Here is a 24,192-nt window from a genome sequence, read left to right on the forward strand (position 1 = left end):
TAATAAATGTTGACGCATAAAATAATTATATCGCTACTTCGCCATATTGTCGGGCTAAAAGTGAGCTATTATGCTTCAAGTTACAAAATGCATTGTAAGTCGAAGCTAATAGCTCTCAATGACCAATTAAGAGATGGTGTAAGCGACGCCGCGCTGGCCTCTAAGCCTCTGCCATGCGAATCGTCCTCTATAAAGCAACTTTATATCGTAATTAATATTTTTTAAGATATATTGTTAATTTAATTTAGCATATTTTTTTAAAGAAAAGATTAATAGTGTTACGTAAACGACCAGTTATGTGAAAGTCGTAGGTTTGGTTCTGGTCACTTGAGCTATGTTTGTAGTGTTAGTCTTAAACAAAATGTCAAACTAATGACATAATTAGTTGGTCATATCTTTGTGATAATATTTTTAAAGGCTTTTATTGTCTATGTTTAGATGTGTGGGTTAAATGTTGAAAAAAAGATTCAGCTATTTCCGCGTAAATGATTTCGGTGAATTATAGCGTTAAACAAAATAAGCTGGTCTAATTTTCTTGTGCACATTAAATAAACTAATTACTTTTCAAAAACTTAGAGAAAACTTTTTAAATAGACTTATAGAGAAGTCTAATTATTTAAATATCTATATTTCTCAGTAATAATGACAGTATATTTTAAATTGAATGATACGTCAAACATACCTTAAATAGATGCAAAAAATTCAACAAAAATTACATTAATTTTTTATATAGGACTAAAAGTAAACGAAATCATTATTATGTCCATTTAATATGACTTTATTTCAAAATAAAACCAGTCGAAACATTACACATTTATGCCGTTTATTTTATTATATATTAACAATTTTACAGTTCTATATTCGACATCGATTCTTAACACAGAGATAAATATGAGCCTATAGCTACATAAAGTTTAGTACGTGTATCCTTAGCCCAGCCTTAAAACAGGATACATGTACCAATTGTTCAACAAAGATGTTAATTTTATCCTAAATTATATATGACTAGCCAAGTACCAATAAGCTACTACTTGCTTTGAAACTTCAACCATAAAAAAAAAAAACAATTAAATTGATAATATTAGAAACACAATTAGAGTTTAATATAAATGTAGTAGAACTTCAGAATAAATATTGAACATCGGCAAGCATCAGTAAACAATCGTACTTCACAAAATCGATAGTCAAAAATAATTCGCGCCAAATAAAATGTCACAAACTTGTAACTGTCTATGGCGTTTCTAAGAACGAGAAAGAGAGAGAAATTTGCAAGCAGAGTGAGCGAGACAACAAATAAATACTTCAATGACTGATATACAATTCTTTATCGTCTAAAGTTGTTTAATTTTTGTCTTTTTTTTTAAATCGATTTTCCAAAAAATCGTTTTATCGATGTTGTTAGTGCAACTCTATATAATCTACCGTCTCGATGCGATCAGTTATGTTCGTTAATACGATGTTAGCTGATGCATATATATTTATTTTGAAGTGCTGTAATAAAATTTGATAATATACATTAATTGTATATTTGTAAATAAGACATTCGACATGAGATATTAAGTGGAAAAGCGTATTTTGCTTTATATATGAAGAATGAACATCAATTTTCATATATTAAAATTTCATTTTAAAACATCATATTATTAGAATATTTTTATTATTTTGTAAATATATAATTATGTTTAATAGATTATACTAAATTATCCATTTTTATAAAATGACGAGAGTGCTACCTAAACAAAGTACAAAATTTTTATAATCGGTTAAAATCATTATTTTTATTAAAGTATTTATAGAGTAATTGACTTTCTAATGGTAAATAATATAATCTGGTTATTTAAACATTATTTATTAATAAATAATTATAAAATTAAAACAAAGTAATCAATCTGATTCTATTTTATTTAAGGTATTCGTAATAAGTTTAAAACTTTGGCACAAAAACATTTTGAGAGATCACGTCTGGTTTTGAAAGTATCACAAATTAATTACGATTGGCAATCGAGACAATCCGCCGACCTCTTCTTCCTCTCCGAAGGTTCTTCAAGATCAATATCCCTGGTCAACTCCTCACTGTCCCTTCCGAGTCTGATGAAATGATCCCTGGCCCTGCTTTTCCTTTGGGGATATCCACTAACAACTAAATCTGAACCTTGTTCGTAGCCTGCCTTATCTTCATCAGTAGATCTCCCGAGGCGGATGAACTTAGGGTCACGTCCCAATCTCACGAAGTTGGAAACACGTTTTGAGGCAGGGCTATCGTACTCGTCTTCGTAGGTCCTGAGTAAGGATATGAGGTCGTCGGTGGTAAAAGAAATTGGTTGAGATCTGCCAAAACGGAGGAAGCTATTGCCTCTACGTGTCGGACGTTGGAATGCGTCCCTGAGGTCACTAGCTGAAGGTTCCGGTGGGTAAGATCTTCCGAATCTAAGATTATAAATTTATCTATTAAATACTTCCTATATATACATAGTTTTAAATACGAGATTGAAAATTACTACGACTTGAGTGTTGAAATAATATTTTCTTGATACAAAATATATTAGGTAAAAATCAGGAAATAATAAACTCAGAGCAATAAGATTTAAAATATGTATTATTATACATAGTGACTGCACTATGAAGTGTGTTGTGTGGAATAAATAAAATATTTTCTCCTCACCTTATCATACTCCTGTCAATAGCACTCCTACGTCTAGCTTCAAGGTCTGGAGATCTTCTGACGGGATTAGACATGACACCAGCGACAATGCAGATAAGCAGCACCAACATAATACTTCTGTTGTTCCTCATGGTGTCTGCTTGAGGTCTGAAAAGAAAATACTATTTACAATCGTGACTACTGTAGATTGAACTCTGTCGAGACACATAAAATATTAAAATAATATAAAAAATAATGTACTTTTCAAAGCTTTTTCTATTTACATAAACTAGTAGTAAAATTAGTCGAGTCGATTGTGTACGACTGATAACGTGAATCAACAAAGGTTGAAAGGTGGCAAACAGATATTGAATCGACTTTTGATTAAAAATATAAGGGTTCAAATCGCTTTTGGTTTAGTAGTTTATCGACTAAAGTCAACACCATACCCACGTGTTGATACTACTAAATGGAGCAACCAGAATCGATCCTCACAGATTCTACCGGTAAATATTATATTTCTGGTGTTGTCTGTGGCTGATGTTGACTACCCTCCATCGAAAATTGTAATTATAAAAAAATAGTTGTATAAATTTTCGCACAAGACTTTTTTACCAACATAACATGCTTACATAGAAAAAAAAAACCATAAATAATTCTAAATTAGACATGTGTATGCAAGATACCTTTTATTTACAAAATCTTATACAGAATCATCATAGAATGAAAAACAAGGTAAGACATAAAACTAGTTGAATAATATATTTTGAAAACAACAAAATGAAATCACATCATCGATGCAAGTTTTGCATGCGTCAAATAAAACATACAAGCGGAATTCAAAAACACTGCAGCTTTCCCGTGAAGTTAACCAGAATTTCCTGCTACCTACGATATATAAAGGTCGTGAACTAGAGGAAGGTCAACTTGGCAGACTCATCGGCGCCGACGGCAACCATTACCGAGATTCGTAAGAAAATAAGAAATAGTGATTGAAATTGTTAGCGCAGTGCGTATATTTCGAGCAATTTTTGTTCCATTCTATGTAATATTTATCTTTTATCATTATAAGTATATCATCAAATTATGAAAGAGTCGTTCTAGGTAACAATGATCATCTTAGTAGAAATTATATTGTTATTATTTAGTACTTAACATACACAAATACACACGCACGAGAAAAAACGTATTAAATACCGACAAAATTATGAATGTGCATTTATTCACAACAAAAATAAAATTTTTGGTTCGTAATTTTTTTTAAATATGCCAATTATTAGGAATTCATATTGTTTTCAAGAATATGAACCCTTTTCATTTGTTAAAACTAAGAAGTTTAAATTTTAAATGAAATCATAAATAGTTTAAAGATTGTTGAAATTTTCGAATTTCTTTTTCGAACTTTCAGGAATATTTGTAGACTGCACAGCAATCCTGGAACGAGTATCGGCAGAGCAGAAGTAATTTGATAAAGTTGAAGTCACACGTAAAATCTAGCTTAACATATAAGTAGGTCTGGTATATAATTATGTTCGATATAATTTTTTGAGGGGTATATAAAATTTATGTTTAAAATATGGTAGTGACGACGATTTACGCATTCACCACTTATTATCAACTTACTCACCGTTCTACGTATATATTATTAATAATATTTCTGGTTGTAATGACAAGTGAGACTGGTTGTGTTACCAAACCAATGTTACAGTAAAACAAGACGTTACGTCTTAGTTCCCACGGTTGGCGACTATTTGACGGTGACATTCCTTACAAAGTAATTGTCTTTAAGTGGACCGCTTTCCGTGGCGATCTAAATCAAATCATATAAAAATGTTTTATTATTTTAATCAAGTAAACTTCGCAATGAAGCGTTTTTGAATCGTCAATATTTAAATACTGCCACCGTTTCGGAAAGCAGCCTCCAGCGGAAGAAACGGAAAGAAAGCTCTTTTCAAATAAACAAGTTTACAATGCTGTCATTCAAAAATGAGTGTTTATGTGATGGTCGAGCCTAAATCCAGGCGTTTTTTTTTCTAAAAGTATTATTATAATGAATAATAATATTTATTAATTTATTTAGAGTCGATAACTTTTTAAATTTTTAAATTGTTTTCGATTTCCCAAAAAGTTCGCAAACGAAAAGTATAAGTTTATTCTTATTTCGTGATCTCATGGAAAAACCAGCTTTTTGATAAACTGCGTTCTAATATTTATATACATTAGATTTTTATATGTTTGTTTGGACGTGTTAATAAAAGGATCTATGAGTTCGATTTGAAAAAATAAACATCCTTTTTATTAACAAAGGGACTATATAACATCACGCTATGCCTCATGCGGGCGGAACAGTAAGATATAACTAAATCAGCTAGTCATAAATAAAAGTGTCTGAATATTTAAATGTACTCTACAAATTTCACTACCTTTTTCTTCTTTATTATTTTAAGTCCGACTCCTTTGATGGTCAGTCGTTTACATTGACCTGATTATAAAATAAGGTCATTGCCTTAAGAATAATCTGGAATACAAATTCGGTATAGTACATTTAAATTAAATAGCATTTAATTGTGTAAGGTTGTTAAGAAATAATTGGTGAACTAAACAACTAAACTAAACTTGTCTTTCGAAATAGACTTAGTCGTAAGTTACTGAATGTCAATACGCCAATTTAACATGTTTAATTGTATTGATTTATCGTTAAACAAGCAAACAGTTCACGACTCACTTCTAGTTTCACAGAGACTTTATTCGACTTTAATATTTAAATATATTGTATGTAAAGTCTATTATCGCTTGAGAAATAATACCATGAGATTGTAATCGTGCTGAGAGTACGTATAAAGAACGAATTCGTCGTCATCTCGTCTGCAATAGCATCATAAAAGACTGAAGCTTAATATTTAAGTACATTTGTTTACGATATTGATTATACAGATGCATTGAAATTCGGTAGCTCTGCCATAGACAATTTGTTTATTACTTGTGTTTTTTTTAAGGTTATTACTGAGTAATATTGTTAAGTAACTCTCCATATATATAATTTGCGGTTGGATATAACAACAGTTACTTTTACATTTATATCGTAATGTTTAATCGTTGATGCGTTTGCTGGCAACTGTGTCATTTCTGAACGATTAAAGTTGTTTCCAAATGTTTCCAAACCAGTGTAATCACAGGCACAAGGGACATAACATCTTAGTTCCCAAGGTTGGTGGCGCATTGGTGATGTAAGGAATGGTTAATATTTCTTACAGCGCCTTTGTCTATGGGCGGCGGTGACCACTTACCATCAGGTGGCCCCATATATTCTTTATTTATGAATAAAAATGATTAATTTAATTATCATATCCTGAGTGATTTTACCCACGATTGCCTTTACCAGCGTAGAATAGCTACACAGGACAAGTACAGAAAGCTAACACAGAAAATATATCAAAGCAAAAATGCATGAGAAAGACAAGTGCAGTCTCTATTCTCTCTCTCTAATAATCTCATACATGACTTCACAGGATCGGTAAGAGTTTAGGATGAACGTGCTTTTCGAACCACGGTGTAAACACCGCCGATATCATTTATATTCGACTTTTGAGCTAGTTAACTAACAAGAGGAAGGATCAAAATGTAAAAGTAATATTCGCAGTAAAAGCATTTTATGTTCGTTAAAAATCTGAATTAATATTAAACTTGAAACTCGAATTCTGCTTTATTAATTATAAAATTTAAAATAAATCTTTTGTTTTTAGTAATATGTTATATAAATATATTCCTTTTATGTTTTATAAGCACTACAAAGATTTTTATCTATTAATTAAAAGTAAATTATTTTTCGCGAAGTTTACTAAATATTACCGAGGTAATCTAAATTGGAATTTTATTAATTGAGATTATAAATTAAAATTTATAGTTCACGGAATATTTACTTCAAATTATATTATTAATTTAAGATTGAGACCCCATACGCTTAGTATCTGAACTAGGTGTTAGATTACCTAGGACATACATATGTTCTGTTCTGTATAGATCCCTGACACGATGTATCTAAAATTTCATTATAATTATGTAATCAAGATTTCCGTCTAATAGTTGAGACTGTAAACGTATCAAACAAAACTTACTTTTGCGTTTGCGAACAAATTTTGAAAAACATAAGCAAACGCTATACCACGAAATATCCGTTCAGAATTCGAAATTTCACTTTAAAGATCGTATCTTAGCTTAACATTCCTGAACTTATCAAATTACATTAAAGGAAATGACATTTTATATTTGAGAGTTTGATTTGTTGCGAGCTTTCCAGTGTTTCAATTATATACTCGATTGCTCGATTTCATAATAAATATTTCAATATTTATGATGAGATATATATATATATATATATATATATATATATATATATCTCATCACGCTTCGACTCACGTGGAAAGAGCAGTGATATTTAACGCGGGTATAATTTATATTGCAAATAATATTAATATTTTGTAACGTAAACGTATACTGATCAAAATTATAATGACTTTACAGAAGATGACCACAAGGCATTAGTAAAAATAATGCTAGTAGCTTGTCTTCATATCGCAATTACGATCCACTGAGCGTAAAAGTCACCGGTGTAGCCAATAAGGCAAGAGGTTTATCTCTTGTTTGGGCGGTAAAGACCTGCATATATTTAAAGGAAAAGAAAAATATGTATATCAACTGATCCGCAGTGAGGCAACGCAGTGGATTAAGATCCAAATATTTTTTCTTACTTATTAAGGAAAGATATTTGGGTGTATGCTTAGCAGTGAGATAATAAAAGGATACATTTTTTTAATTTATTTAATTCCTGTTATACTTATACCATAAATATATACCATAAACTCGTGACTCTTAACTCCCCAGTTTACCTGTCAAACTTGTATCCACGCAAAACCAGTTAAATGCAGTTTCTAAAAGGAATTATTAATCAAGCGATACCTGATTTGACGGCTTCGAAGTAACCAAACGAACTTGCTTAGTTTGTTCAGTACAAGACGTGTGTATTAGTCAGCGTTTGATTCAATAACAATACGACCATAGGTTCAAACTACATACTTATTAAATCAATACAAACATACTATAAGCATTGACAATAATACGTTCTTTTTGGACGAACTGAACAACTAGCTCAGTCGATCCTAAGGATAGTCCACAACACTAACGTTTCACTAATAAAACTATTAGGTGCCACTGGTCACCATGTTTATTCAAAAAAATTATAAATGCTATATGCAAACAATTAGCGAATCTTGCCATCGCGATTCAGAATTATCTACAATTTGACATAACGCCATCTAGTATTTACAAGATGAAATATATATGTACATTAATTAAGTATACACGAGCATTTCTCAACCTTCACTTACTATATTACTCAACTAATATTAGTTTTTTCTTAAATAATTAAAATATATAATGAATTCCTTTAGTTTGGTTATTATGCTGACCGAAGTGGCAACGTGGATAGAATACATGGATCTTTACTAAGGATCGCGAGTTCTAGTCCAAACGAGAACCACTGACATGAGCGTCATTTGTGTATTTCTTTAGACACCATAAAGAAATAAGCATGTAGCAATACTATATACCTGAAGTGGAGCAGTATGGTGGACTTAGCTCTCAACCTTTTCCTTAATAGAAAAGTAGACCATTGGCCATTGACCTTTGTATAATATTTACTTTACGATTTTTATACTCAAATGCAAGTCGAATATTAATTAAATTAATTAAAGCAGTGAAAATGGTAAATGTAAAATCGTTTGTAAGAACAATTGGTTAGAAATGGAAAATACGTGTAACATTTTGAATATAAATTCATAACATTTGCAAGTTGAGCGCTAAGTCGGAAAGCGGAGATTGATAATAGTTCAAGCCCGCGGCTACTTCGATGAACTTCTGAATCGTCTATTTGCCACTTTCGAACTTGAAGTCGAATAACTTAATATATCTCTGTTATTAAATTAAAAAACGTATTCATTTTTGTATAAATATTAATGTAAGAAAAAAAAAAAAACTATTTACAATCGTTTGAAAGAAAAGAGTAAAGTTATAGTATATAGAAATATCATATATATATATATAAAGTATTAATTACTAATAGAAATAATAAATAATAGTAATGTGATTATTAATAATTGAGCAATCATAAATTAGACATTTGTTGAACATGTGAGCTCAGATACTGCGACGGTATTTTTAAATTTTCATAGTCCCGATGTTTCGAACTGAAGGTTTTGGGGTTACTATACGTGATATGGAGTATTTTTCCCCTGCCTTCTTTTGCGTAGCGATTTCCCTAATGACACCAGTCGGCAAAGTATTGAATATTGATCACATAGCGTTGGTTCGATTAACAGTTTAATTGAATGTGTCATATCAGCGTACACTTCACCTTCAAGGTCTCAGAATGCAACTTCTAGAAGTAGTTCTATTTTTTAACGTCATTAAGACGGAAAATCTGAAAATTTTAAACTATTCTAGAACATACTGATGTATGAAATTTGGCTTTCTAGAATTTCTGTCGTAAATGACACTGTCTTTTAACGAACATTGAAGTAAAAACTTTGTTACTGGCTAGTGAGAACTTAATTACATTCCTCGAAATATCCAGTTTGATTAAAATTTTGAAAACAACACGACAGTATAAAAATAGATGCTTTAATTTGTGCTGCTTTAGAGGAAAATACACAAAGATCACTGTTAATTTTAAATTTAGAATGATTAAAGGATTGATTAACTGTTTTGAAATGATTTTATTAAAGTAACATTATTAAGTCTATTAAAATTATTAGACATATATCAGATGAGACGATTATACTGTGTAATATATTCATATTCAAAATTTTGTCGAGAAATTAAACAATTTACTATAACATCCTGTAATTGTTTGACTGTTTGGCTAAGGCCTCCTCTCCCTTTGAAGATATGGAATTAATTCCCGCACGCTGTTCCAATGCGTGGTAGTCGATACAAATGTGGCAGAATTTCATTGAAATTAGACATATTCAGGTTTTCTCACGATATTGTCCTTTGCCGCTGAGCACTCGATAAATTATAATTATAAACACAAATAAAGCATATGAAAATTCAGTGGTGCTTGCTCGGGTTTGAACCCGCAATCATCGGTTAAGATGCACGCATTCTAACCATTGAACCATCTTGATTCTTTGTTAAATTTAGAATGTAAATAAAGAAACCAAATATATCGTTATGGTTGTTCTATAACAGTTCCATTGTAGTACATAGTTTTAGTGAAATTAAATTCTGTAAAAGCTTATATCCTGTCCTATAGTAAGGAAAGTTTTAATCCTCTAGAAAGTTTCCAAAGTATACTAAAGCTATATAATTATATAGTACGTTGGTCCCCATTTTAGAACTACGCTAGCGATGACGAGTTTACAACGCGCATAACATGTAATAGGTACCCGTGATATAAGGTTGACCGTTCAGAAGTTAGTTACAAACAGCGGTCAATTAGGATAAAGACACGACTACACATATTGCGCTTACGTCACTATCGAATATAGCTACCTGATGTAGCTACGTCAAATTGACTTTTGTCTTTAACTTATGTATGTATGTGTGAGTAGTTGATTACACAGACGTACACAAATATATGAGTATATTTGACTTCATCTAAAAACAAGTTATTCATAGGAAATGTAGAGGAATATCAGATTGTCATTGCACATATAACGAGTCAGGTCACGTCTATCGAGAATATATAGAATATTATTACACAGCAGAGACGTCACAGTCACAGCATCCGTTCAGAGACAATACCCGTGTCGCCCTTTGTGATACGAAATGAGTGAATACACAATTATATCACACTTTAATCCTCACGAAACAATGGGATTTAAATAAATATTTCGTTATGTTTATCATGTGTTCTTTGAACGCGAAGTCGGGGTTCAAATGTAAACAGTTTGCGTATTTTTCGCATAGTGTCTTATCGTTTTGTTAAATACTATTATTTTTTAATTAAGACTGTATTAAGTAGTAGCATACTTGAGGCCTTTTATAAATCCCAAAAGACGTGTTTTCTACAAGGAAATACACCAAAAAAAATTTATTTGAATGTATGGTTTTAAACTAAATAATCTAAAGCTATGTAATAATATATTTTTAATTGTATGCGTAATTTAAAATAAAAAAATATATATGAATGTTTTGAAAAATATGTATGAATGTTTTGAAAAATATGTATGACTTATTTGAGACTTATTACTTAGACGTATTTGAGTAGTAATTTTATTTTGTGAGCTCGTTTTTGCCTGTATTCTAAAAACGGTCATGCAGTATAAACAACCAGTGATAGTACATCGTTTTGATTTAATGCGATGAACGAACCTTTGAAATACGAACAAAATTAATCCATAGGTTTACATTTAAGATTTACAAAATTATGCCCTAAATGTTTGTTAACGCACAGCTAAAACCAGAATCTGATCTTAAACAACAGAAACTTACTTAGATTAATTATTAATATATATTTCATAACTTTGGCTTTCAATTCAATGAAAGACATGATGTATTCATGACGTGTCCCAGAAAACGGTCCCTTATAACACCAATGCACCGCCAAATAATAACCATTCCTTACTTTAGACCAAGGCGTCACCAACCTTGGGAGCTAAGACGCTATATCTATTTTCCTATAGCTACACTGGCTCAGTCATTCTTCGAATACAAACTATTGCTTGGCAGAAGAATATATGATGCTGGTCGTACCCAAGCATTTGGACGTTGTGCCCTATACAGTATCGGCCTCAGTACTGATCATGAAATTTATGCTAAGCTAGCTGTGCCCGCGACTTCGTGCGCGTTTGAATTAAACAAACAAGTTACTGCTGTAGCCTAAATTACTCCTTATTAGCTTTCTGCTAGCGAAAGACTCGTCAAAATAGGTCTAGCCGTTCCACAGATTAGCCGGAACAAACAGACAGACAGATAAAAACTGTGTATACATACATATGCATTAGGTAAGAAGCGGTTATTTCAGTATTGCAAACAGACACTCCGATTTTATTATATGTATAGATGACAAATGTTATTAGTATCTCCTGAGTGATTGCACTTTGGTTCAGAAATTAACCGATTGGCTGCGTTTCTATTCATACGTACGTTTTTGTTATATTTTTGGGACCTCGTTTGTATAGCGGACACGAAGTGAATGAAACGAGTAACGCGTATAAAAGGTTTCTAACGGTTCTTATAATATAAAATTAAAATCTCAGAATTCGGTCTTTGAATTAGGTCTTGCAAAATTCTTCATTATAAATTTTAATGTGAGTTCCTTTGTTCTACTTTCACGCCGCAACTTTTAAAGTCGTAAAATACTCGAAATGGATGGTACATGTGGAACAAACAAATAAAAATATTATATTATTTATATATATGAGTGAAAATTAAGATATAGTATAAAATAAAACGCTATAAATAGACATAACTATTTATGTCTTTTCGACTATAAATTCAAAAGTTTATTCGTCGTACGCTATAAAGTGGATTTATTACATTTGGATAATAATTCCGTTAGATATATAATATATATTCTCAAGTCTTGAATAATTTCTGTCATAACATCTAGAAATGGAATTTAATACATGCTATGCCGCTGATATTGCAAGAAAATGCCCGTTCTGTATCTCCGTTATCTAAAGACGTATTCTATTGACGTTTATTAAATACGAGAACATGAAATTCACGCCACGCCAATTATCTATATTTCTATCCGGTGAAGTTGCAAAGCGCAGCTGTGTATATATATATTTTGCTTGAAATTAATTTTTAAAAGGTAATAAAACAAAAGGAAGATGCAGCGGAACATTAAAGTGGAGCAAAGCGAAATACCACACACTGATTAATCACACCTACAAAATTGAAATATTTCCTTTCCTTTCCGGTTCTTAGTAGGGTGTAGACATTCGCTATTTTTTTAAGCGGATTCAATGAAACGGGGGGGGGGGGGGGCGGTAAATGGGGATTGAAAGTTTGTGTTTTATAAATTTTGTGCGGGTAAACCGCAGGTTCAGTTAGTAATATGTAAAATTCCGTCGGTCAATTCGTTGTATAGCTCGAAAATTTGAATGAAGGTTTGGTAATGAGAAATAGGCGCGTGTAGTCACGTGTGACAACTAGTTATACATTTTTTTTATGTGATAGGTGGCAAACGAGTAGGGGGCTTACCTGATTGAAAGTGACTACCACCGCTTATGGACATCTACAGCTTGCAAATGCGTTGCCGGCCTTTAAGGAAGGAGAACGCTCTTGTCTTGAAGGTTCCGAAGTCGTATCGGTTCGGAAAAACCGTCAGCGAAAGCTGGGTCCACAGAGTAGTTTTAGAGAGTCAGAGTAGTTTTTTAAATTATTATACATGCCGATCATGACAATCAACGAATGGCCTTTTTATCATTTACCAAATTATATCTTTAAATTAAATAATAATTCGTAAAAGTTAAAATATAATTGCATTTTAACTTTTGTAATTATTTATTTAAATAATTAACCGTTGTTTAGATATTGGTTAATTTATACGGCTGTATAACTAAAATTCTTAAGTTCATCAATGATCGAGTCGAATATTAAGTCGTTGGTATTGATTACTTTTTCAGGATTAGTACTAAAGGTTTAAGGATGTTTTTTTTTATTATATCATATAGAACACATCAAAGCGTGTTCTGTAAGGATCATGTTTCGCTGAATACAATATTTCTATTGAAGATTGGGACTCAAGCGATTTCATTCAATTCATCTTTTTAAACACGGGATTAAGGTCGGGATGAATTAGTAATGTCCTTCAAAAAGAAGTTGAATATGTGGATTTGAAGTCAGATTGGTTTTTTTGTATATTTTATGTTTATAAGTACTTTTGAAATGATACTTCGGATATAAAGTTTGTGTCAGCGTACCGCCATCATTCTTAGTTCATGTGAGTACGTGAAATTCTTTATTCAACCATAACGTTTGAACCTAAACAGATTTGTATGCACGGGATATTGTTAGAATACAAACATCATTTCAGGTAATACTGGATATACATTATAAATAATAATAATTTTATATTAAATATTATTTACATTTAGCTAATAAGGTTAATATATTAGGTATACGTTCCATCACGATATAAAGTCTATTTTCTCAATTTTATAACAAAAACTTTGAAACGTTGCATTAGCAGCCCGTAGATGTCCCACTGCTGGGATAAAGGCCTCCTCTTCTTTTGAGGAGAAGGTTTGGAGCATATTCCACCACGCTGCTCCAATGCGGGTTGGCGGTATACACATGTGGCAGATTTCGTTGATATTAGACACATGCAGGTTTCCTCACGATGTTTTCCTTCACCGCCGAGCACGAGATGAATTATAAACACAAATTAAGCACATGAAAATTCAGTGGTGCCTGCCTGGGTTTGAACCCGAAATCATCGGTTAAGATGCACGCGTTCTAACCACTGGGCCATCTCGGCTCAACGAAATGAAACGTTGAGGAGACTGTTTTATATGGAAAAACAGATAGTTTAATTTTAGATTAACAATAGTTGAAGGGTTCCGGTTTGAAGAGTAAGTAAGCCAGTGTATCGGACACAAATGTACTGAGTATTGCTCTTTATCAGTAGAATATATGTTGAGTGGTACACACCAAGAAGTGCTTCCGAAGAGATCTATTACCAAGTGATATTTTGAATATAGTCAGTGCATTGGAACAACTTTATAGAAAACTTGGCATTTACAAGTTCAATAAAAGTATTATATTGTTTTCGTTTAAAGTAAAATAAATTCGTTTTCATTTGAATTTCGTTGTTAATTAATCTATGGATGATCTATCTTCCATAGCTAACCTTTTTTTTCGAAACAATAGCTTATTAAATTTATGTTGAAAAACGTCTTCAGTTTGAAATATTTATAATTTTCAGTGCGAAGTTCATAGCTCAAGTACCTAATTAAAATTAATGTAGAGAATTTACGTCAATGAAGCGAATTTACGTTTATATTATGTTAACAATTAATTTCTCATGCGTCTTAAGAATTGGTAAAAATATTTGTCTATTCGCTGACTTTGCGAATATGATTTTAAACTACTTCTTGTTCAATTAAATTTTTTCCTAGATATTTTTATTATGAACAGTTTGCTTTGGAATTTGCCGTTATAAAAATTAAACATTTAAGGAGTTTCTTTTATTGGGATAATGGTCACTACTGCCCATCGCCAATTCGCTACCAACCTGGATAACTAAGATGTCATGTCCCTTTCAAATCTGTATACTGGTATTACCTACCCAGGTGGGCTTGCATAAAGGCGTACCACGAAGCACTTTTTTTACACTCTAATTTATTATATCGCTTTTATGTTGTACATCGATAAGAATTGTGAATGTTTATTTAAACAGTTCATTTCATTATTTACTTTTTTTTGCAAAAGTTTTAGTTCGTAATGGCGTTGTAAATCAAACCCGCCAGTGCTGTGCTTTAATTTGTAATCAACCAACGTGTACACGTTATTTATAAAATATTTTCATACTTGATCGTTGTTTTGAATTAAATTACTCAAATTTTCTAAATTCGATTACGTGACGTCAACTTGCATGTTTATGACGTAGGCGATTAACCGTTTAAGAGCACTGTAAATACGCTACATTAATTTTCCTCGATACAGCTATAAAAGGCTATATATGCTGTTGTATAGAACTTGTTGGCTAATGGTAATTCTATTTTACTAATCTAGTAATATTATAAATGTAAAAGTAACTCTGTCTGTCTGTCGCTCTTTCACTGCCAAACCAATGAACTGAATTTGATGAAATTTGTTATGAAGCAAACTTGAACTCCAAGGAAGGACATAGGACATTTTGCCTCACACATGACAACCAACCCCCTAAAATGCAAGCGAAGCCGCGGGCGACAACTAGTATGTTATAAATGCGAAAGTTTGGGTGGATGCATGTGATACTTACGCTTACGCCAAACGTCATAACGGATTTATATAAGACATAGCAATAACTGAGCTATTGTTGTTATTTTACGAGTTAAGAAAGTTTTAATTCAAATATTATGTCGCTTTTGTTATTAAGCGGATATGGCACAATTGTGTATTGTGTCAATTTGTGAACGCGTGCATCTTAACCGATGATTTCGGATTCAAACCCAGGCAGGCACCACTGAATTTTCATGTGCTTAATTTGTGTTTATAATTCGTCTCGTGCTCGGCGGTGAAGGAAAACATTGTGAGGAAACCTGCATGTGTTCTAACATAACATGTGTTCAACGAAATTGTGCCACATGTGTATTCCACCAACCCGCATTGGAACAGCGTGGTGGAATATGCAAACCTTCTCCTCAAAGGGAGAGGCGGCCTTAGCCCAGCAGTGGGAAATTTACAGACTGCTAATGTATGTAAATGTAAATGTTTGTTATTATATCAAATAGTATTTTAAAGATAATTTCGTTTCATATTTTTATTCATTTAAATATGAACTTTCGAACTTATAAACCCACATTGTTATTAGAAAATGACTAATTGCTTGATGTAGATAAATAATTATCAGAAATTTTGTTTAAATAGTAGCGACTAGAATAATGTAAATTTACATTTAATGTTTTTTTACAGCGTTTTGACATTTGAGTTTTGATTTATCTAATATCGTAATTAACTTGAGCTTCAAGCTGGATGTTGTGAGAAGTTCTGCAATACCGAATCAAGTTATATTTTGTGTAAAATAATAATATTGAATCATAAAATATATAGTTCAGCTGTTATGAGGTTCGAAATACAAAAGTCAACGTAATAAAAATAACCTTTTCACGAGGGATCGTGTGAATTGAAATTTATTTCGGACGATAATCGAGATGAAACGTGCTTGTCTCGTTATGAAGATCCGTTGAGATTTCGTACCGTTTCATTTGATAATCCAATTAATTCTCATAAACGTAGATTACTTTTACAACATAGTGACATATTTTTGATAGGAATAATTTCTAAATTGTTTCCTTGGAAATAGGTAACTTGTACCAAAAAAACAACTCCCAATAATAACCACTAAAGATGTGGAGGTATTTGGTGTTATGATATTTAATTGTAAGGTAAATAGTTTATGTATTTTTAATTTATTAGTCTCACATAATTAAAGGTATAATTTATAATTTGTATCTTAAATTATATAAATTAAATATTGAAGAATGTTTTTGAAGAATTAATTTTTAATAAGAATTTTACCATTATTATTTCATAAACATTTACGCTCGTGTCAACAACATATAGACACAATTGCAACACAAATAAATGAATATATTTAATACGAGATAGCCAAAGAAAGATGACTTTTATATACATAGCTGTATAGATTAATATCACTTATATTTTATAATTTATTTCAAAATTTTATATTTATATACTTAGCGATGCTTTAAGCGCACCCTTTGCTCCCTTCGGCTATAATTAATGTAAAATCCTAACAAAAGGTATCGAGGTCCATTACTAATTATCTTGTTATTTCGTTTATCGCACGGGCGTTTTGTTTCGAAATTCTCAAAGTTAAAAGCCAATTGTGTTTTACGATGTCCCTTATTTGTGACTTTAACCTTTAAATATAAATACATTTATCTTTTTGTTAAATTAGTTTATCTAAATATGAAGCGAAAAGTGCAACAGATTAAAATTATTGTTCAAAACAAAATATAAAATATCAAAATCTAGCGTGGGTTGATATTATTAGAATTGACGAGTTTAGCTGTCAAAAGAGTCTCGAAATTTCGAAGTTCATAGTAAAGGACGATCGTGGATTGTTAGAAAGTGCTATGCGACATGGACGTTACTAAAATTATATCATTAAAGTATACACGTTACAAAATGAGTGATCAATTTATTTGATAGCATAACCGGCGTTGACGTGGCTATGTTATACGTTATTCAATAATATTATAATAATGTTTAGCTAAAAATATTCTCTGAAACATGTTGAACATAATGGTGCAAATTTATGTCAAAATATGCAGCGGTTTTTGCGTGACACGATACAAAACAGCGATGTTTTATAGATATAAAGATAGAAACCTTTATGATTTAATTCATATGTGATTGAAGATATTTATTACTAAAAAAATATATTACGGTACTTAGGTATTAACGCCACCGCAACAAAAAAATCTGCGAATGCGAATGCACTATAAGTTAGGTTAGATCTTTTTTCTATTTGGTTTTTATATGTATTAAATAAATATAACCTTTTTGGTTATGTTAGGTTTTTTTTTTTGCTGCGTTGGCGTCAATACGTAAGTACCGATATTACGTTTTACTCATTTGAGCATTAACAAAACTAAGCATTTTTATTCATGATTTTAACATGCACAATTCATTCACGATTTCAAATATTTTATTCTAGCTATTAAAAGAAATGTATTATGTAGTTTAATTCTACTTTATCGAATCTACCCTCAAATTAGCGAAAGCTAAGATTGAATAACGACAAGGAATGCAAACTCATTGTCATATATTTTATTTATATAATAACAATTCATAATAAAGATAGAAATAAAAATTAAATATTGTTACAAATCAGAAAACAAAGCAGAGTATTGCTGCTAAGCGGTAGAGTATACGAAGAGTGGGTAACCTACCCAGAAAGGATTGCACAAGGGTACCACCAAGGTTCTAAAGTGACTAGTTACCTGTATCAACTTTATATGTTTAGGATACAGGTTTAAACGTTGATACTTTAATTTTAACGATGACATATAACTATTCAATAGTGTAATTTTAGTCCTTAGTTTTATAATTAAGATTGAGTTGTCTGGAAGAGATGGCTAATTAGCCATAAGTCCGCCCTTTGTACAACACTCGTAATCGACATTATTTTTTTATTTTTCGTTTTTGTATTTTACTGACTTTGTTTTGCATTTTTCCGGGTGTTTCTTTATTTCTGTTTGTGGTGTACAATTAAATTATGTATACAGTGAACAATAGTTTGAAAAAGTGTTTGTAAGTAAAACAGTGTTACAGAATTTTCCAGCTCTGCATAAAATGTATTGCGTTTTTCAATTATTTCCCTCACTTTATTTACACTTGCAAATTGCTAATTTCTATATTAAGCTTGTTTAAGTTATGCTTGTAAGTTATAATTATATATTCTAAGAACTTCCTTTTAAGGATATAACTACTGAGATTTTAATATTTTATTTAGTAAAACGTAGACTGGTGTTTTATTGACTTATTCGTATGAACTTCCTTCTTATCCTTTCTTGGAAAAGGGATTTCTTTTAATACAGTTATATATTTAACACAGTCAAAAATGGTCAATAAGTCCCTTATATTAAAATTCCTATGCGTTCCTTGTCTACATTCGTATCCTGTACGTTATGTACAGGATTATATGAATGACAGAAGATCTTGGAGTTAATATTCGTTTGATTGATGAAAAAGAGTAACTTCGGAACAGCTTGATAATTTTTCTTGATAGAAAAAGATGATTTTCATGCAGATAAAGTTAATTATACATAATGATATATATTATATTTAATCAGTGGAAAAAATACACGGTGTAATTTTCTTCGCGATAGAGTCTGTATTCAGATTCAGAGGCTCGTAAAAGAGTACTTAATTAAAAAAGGTACATTTTCATTTTAATAACGGTATATTGGTGTTTATGTAAAGAAGTCATGGTCTCTTGCAAGTGATTTATGATACATTTCAAGTGTGTAAAAAATAGGTGAACTCTCTATTCCTGCAATCTAATAAAACAACAACGAGGCAATCCTAACCGACTGGAGATAATTCAGAACCGACGTATCACTCTCATGGCAGCACTTAAACACACTTTAATAAACACTGTCTACCTTTAAATTCCAGTTTTTTTTTAAAATATTGTATAGATAGGTGGACGAGCACATGGGCCACCTGATGGTGGGCGGTCACCACTACACATAGGGGCTGTAAGAAATATTAATCATTCCTTACATCGCTAATGCGCCGCCAACTTTGGTAAATAAGATGTTATGTCCCTTGTGCCTGTAGTTACACTGGCTCACTCACTCTTCAAACTGTAACACATCCGTGGGTGTTACCTACCCAGATTGGCTTCAAAGCCCTACCACCAAGTAAATTATTAATGAGAATGTATTGATAAATATTATTGGCCTGACTTGGGACGTGAAGCGAGTCAACCTCTTGAGTTACGAGGTAATATTTTGTTAATTTTGATAGTAAATATAAGGTTATTGAGTATTTACTTTACGGTGACACAAGAAAACGTAAAATTATAGTTCATTAGCAGTGAAATATGTGGTATGTGGGTGATACTTGATTAGTTTCATTGTTAACGTTTTGGCAATAATTTGATATTTATAGAAATTAATATTAATTTTACTAATCTCGAGATTATAATTCAACAACTATCGGAGCTTATAAGATCCAATTAAGAAATTAACACATTAATTTTAAATTAGTACTTAAGAATTCAGTTATGGTTAAGTGGAGTAACTAGACAAACTCATTTCAGCTTGGTGGAACAAATTCTTATTCTTAACTTTTTTTTTAGCGTGGAAGTCTTTGCTTTGCCCTGTTGTGGGACAATTACAAACAGTTGTATTCAATAATAGCGTATGTGTTATTCATATTAGTTCATCCAGTTTTTCAATTAAATTACGAAATCATAATCTTGTATTATTATATTTATCGTTATTGATATTTGGATTCGTATTTAATATTAAATTATTCGAATCTGCTATTAAAATAATTTCTGCTGTTTCTCAATATAAATCAGTCCGTTTCAATAATAATTTGTAGGCATAATTTAATTATAATATTAAAATAAGAGGTTCCGAATTGAAGTATATATTTATATCTACGTACATTTCGTTTAATAATTCATTATTTGACTTTTTTCGTTTAGAAATCTCGGAATGGTAATATGATAGTAATATTTTTCCAAAACTTTAAGTCAAAGTTAAATAATGAGCGTTGATTAATATTCGAAGTAGAGAACGGCTATAAATTGTTTTTATTGAATAATACTTTTAAAGATCATTTACTTTTTTTAATAATTGGCAGCTCCCATGACCGAAAATTTAGTTCTGTTCAATTTAGTTTTAGATAAATACGGCTTAGGAATGAGGAACTATGAAGTATGTATATACTATAAGTATGGTGGAAAGTAAAGTTCAATATTGCAACGGGAAAAGAACCGCAGTGTCGAAGCATAGTTGGAAAAATTTTGAGAATAACTCAATTTGTTATAGACATAATATGTAATTCAATTTGCAGTTAAAATCGCGTACTTAAGTGTCTCAAGCAAACTGTACGTCTTTGTGAAACGAACATTCTTAACGAACGAACTCAGGAACATTCTTAGAAAGCTGGCGTCGGGCAGACGACCAGCCGTAAAAGCGTGTCATGCAGGAAACGCACTGCGTCCACCGAAATAAATGGATTAAGGCAAGACTGATGGACGAACTTGAGCAGACATTTACTATCAAGTTCTTTTAAATATTCAAAAATTAAGTTTTTATTATTTAATGATTTTATTTTACGCTTAATACAAATAAGAAAATAAACGACAATCAAATGTATACATTTCGTTGAAGATAAACGTTGATTTTAAATTGTTAATTAAGGGTAATATTTATAGCAAGTAAAATATTTACAATTAAATCGTAAGATCATAAATCGGACTTGTTTAAAAAGCATTATATATAACTACTACACGTTAATTTAAAGAACATATTTTATCATGTTTATCTTAGATTTAAAACAAGTGAACTATTGTCTTAGCTAAAAATAAACAAAAAGTAATTCCATTCTAAGAGGGGCGGTTCTCTAATTAAGGTATTTCCCTCTCATTGAAACGTATTTGCATAATTATTTCAGCGAAACCTAAAGTTCAACTATTTTGGGATTACAATTTTTATGTAGCAGTAGTAGTTTCACTATCAAAGTAATTTTAAATTTATAAAGCTTTTTACCATTCTATATTATAAAAAAATGTTTAGTATTAATATTAAGTCTTTATATTATTAAAAATACTGTAAAAAGGCTAAGATGTATGTTGGGGACAAAATATTCTTCTGACGTCACATATAGAGGAAAAGACGACAAAATATTTTAGACCGTGATATTATCTCTAATAACACTTTTAAAAACAATCTCTTTATTTTTCTTGTCATAATTAACTACTTCACAACTAAATGCTATTAAGTACAACATTAAATTTTGATTGGGGACACGATATACTTTAACATACACAGTGTATTTTACACACACATACCTATCACAATCATTACAATAATCTTGTTTACCTACTAAACTTTAAAAAAGATTTATTAGGGGCTGTATAAAGCCGAGTGATAAAATTTTTGGTGGTAGAACGCATTATATTAATTTTAAATTTGTAATAACCACATTAATATACGTCTTGCTAGTTCTTGCGTTTTTTAAATTCATATTACAGTACGTGTGTAAATAATTTTAACCCAGCTTCACTGGAAGGTTAATTCGAAATTTAATTTTGCTGATAACAATTCAATAAAGCGCTTTAAATTTCACTTGTTAAAAAAACTTACGTAAATACGCAGTTCAAATAAAAACGCGTTTCCTGCTATTAAAATCCATTAAGATTATTATTTAGTATCGATTTTTAGATTAAGCTATCGGGTCGGAAGCTCGTGCACAATATTCCAAAGATCATATAGCGATCAGTAAATACAATAGATTAATTAATGAAGGCCTTGTGTTTTCGGTGGGTTGCGGTTTTCTATTATGGGTTACCTGTTAATTCCCGAACATTTCAAACGTTATCTGTAGGTATCATCTTTTTATCTTTAATAACAACATGTCTGTACGTGATATATGTTATTGATGGAGTCAAAGCACATTGTATTGTGCGAATACAATTTATGTTTTCTTTTCGATTACTAACAATTGACGAAATTTCGTTATATTTCGTGTCAAATAATTGGATTAAACGGTGTTTAATAATAAAGCCTCGCTGTCTACATAGTGATTTTAAACCTACCTTACCTTTTTCTGTTATTACACAAAAATGTAGCTTGTAATATACTGTATTTATGGCCAGATTCTCGGAGAAAATACTCATTTCCAAATACTTTTTTTTTAATTATTCCTATTGACACTTATTGTCTAATTACTAAATATGTTTTTTTTTTTTATTTTATTTTTAATTAACAACATAGTTTTTGCTTAATCTATAATTAACCATCAGGTTCTATTTTTATATCGCCACAGTAAATCCAATCTATTTTAATGACGTCATTCTTCTTTTCCTTTTCATTTTTTTCTAATAATTAGTTTCACTAAGATGTGACAGGTCACGAGATTAAATTATCAAATTTAATTAATTTACATAAGTTTCAAATGAGTAAGTCAATTTACGATATTTTGAGGCAACCGTTTTGATGACATGTATCTTAGTATCAAAAACAAATGTTAATTGAATGTAACGTAAAAACTTACTATATAGGTATTTTATAATTTATTTTTCATATTTTAAAATGTTGTTTTGAATTAAACCGTAATTAATTGCAATTTTTAGATTAACGCGCGATTAAATTACAATTAGTAAGATTTATTTTCATTAATACATTTATTTTTTATATATTCTTTTAACAAATTACATTTTAATAAAGCTCTATAGAAATCATTATAATGTAAATAATTTATTATAATTAAAACGATTACCGATTATATTCGTTTTAATAAAACAACTGTCGCTTAAATTAAATCAAAAGCATGAATATACAATTCTAAAAATATCTTGATTTGTTTATGAAAAAAGAGTTTATAATATCTTTAAACAGAATGAAATTTAAATTCAATACATTTTACAATTTCTGTTTTATTAATAAAAAATTGTATATCTCATTTGGTGTACATATCACGTTATTTAATTTTATCTAATATAATATTTTTCCGATATTTAACTCACACTAATATATAACATATACCTTTTTTTTATATGAGATATTTTTTTAGTTTGCGACGTAAATTATGTCACCGAGTTAAATAAACTGCACCAAATATTATAAAATAATCACCGTACAAAAATATCACTAAAGTCTACTAACTATAAAATAATATATAAAAAGTTTCCAACTTACGCTTACGTCCGTGTTACACACGTAGGACCTATACTCTTAGAGTTCACCACCGTTTTGAAGGCTGTACCGCAAGCTCGGAGCTTTTATGTTGCCGCTATGGCGTGACGTCACCGACGTGGGATGGTGTATCGGTGTAAAGTTACACTTATTGTGTGATTTCTAAGATTTATGGGGCGAAATGGTCGGTTCTGAGATGGTTGGATGGTTAGTTATAGTAATTTTATAGTCAAGCTCAGTTTGGTTATCGTTGTTAAGATAATAGTGGACTCGGGATGAAATATGTCTAATCTTAAAGAATATATTAGTTTAATTGTTATTAAAGATAAATTAAGTGTATTGTATAGCACTTTTAGTAATTATTGGGATGAAAAATAATATATTCTGGGTCAAGATATAGATCAAGCGCCTATCACCTATTTTAGCCAATAA

At 30.7% G+C, this 24,192-nt stretch overlaps 1 protein-coding gene across 1 annotated transcript; it reads right to left on the reverse strand.

Moving 5' to 3' along the window:
• Window positions 1-1,841: 1,841 nt before the first annotated feature.
• Window positions 1,842-23,814, reverse strand: LOC125072413 (FMRFamide-related peptides-like). The gene is made up of 3 exons (XM_047683041.1): window positions 23,764-23,814; window positions 2,663-2,809; window positions 1,842-2,427 (listed from the first exon to the last, which is right to left on the reverse strand). The coding sequence occupies exons 2-3, from the start codon at window positions 2,791-2,793 to the stop codon at window positions 1,989-1,991; spliced, it is 570 nt and encodes a 189-aa protein (XP_047538997.1). The 5' UTR covers window positions 2,794-2,809; window positions 23,764-23,814; the 3' UTR covers window positions 1,842-1,988.
• Window positions 23,815-24,192: the final 378 nt, after the last annotated feature.

Source organism: Vanessa atalanta, chromosome 21 (assembly GCF_905147765.1).
Source record: "Vanessa atalanta chromosome 21, ilVanAtal1.2, whole genome shotgun sequence".
Taxonomy (NCBI): Eukaryota; Metazoa; Arthropoda; class Insecta; order Lepidoptera; family Nymphalidae; genus Vanessa; species Vanessa atalanta.

Coding starts and splice junctions, on each gene's coding strand:
- LOC125072413 (XM_047683041.1), bottom strand. CDS start 2,793: ATGAGGAACAACAGAAGTATTATGTTGGTGCTGCTTATCTGCATTGTC. Junction 2,428..2,662: donor ATTGACAGGAGTATGATAAG/GTGAGGAGAAAA, acceptor TTATAATCTTAG/ATTCGGAAGATCTTACCCAC.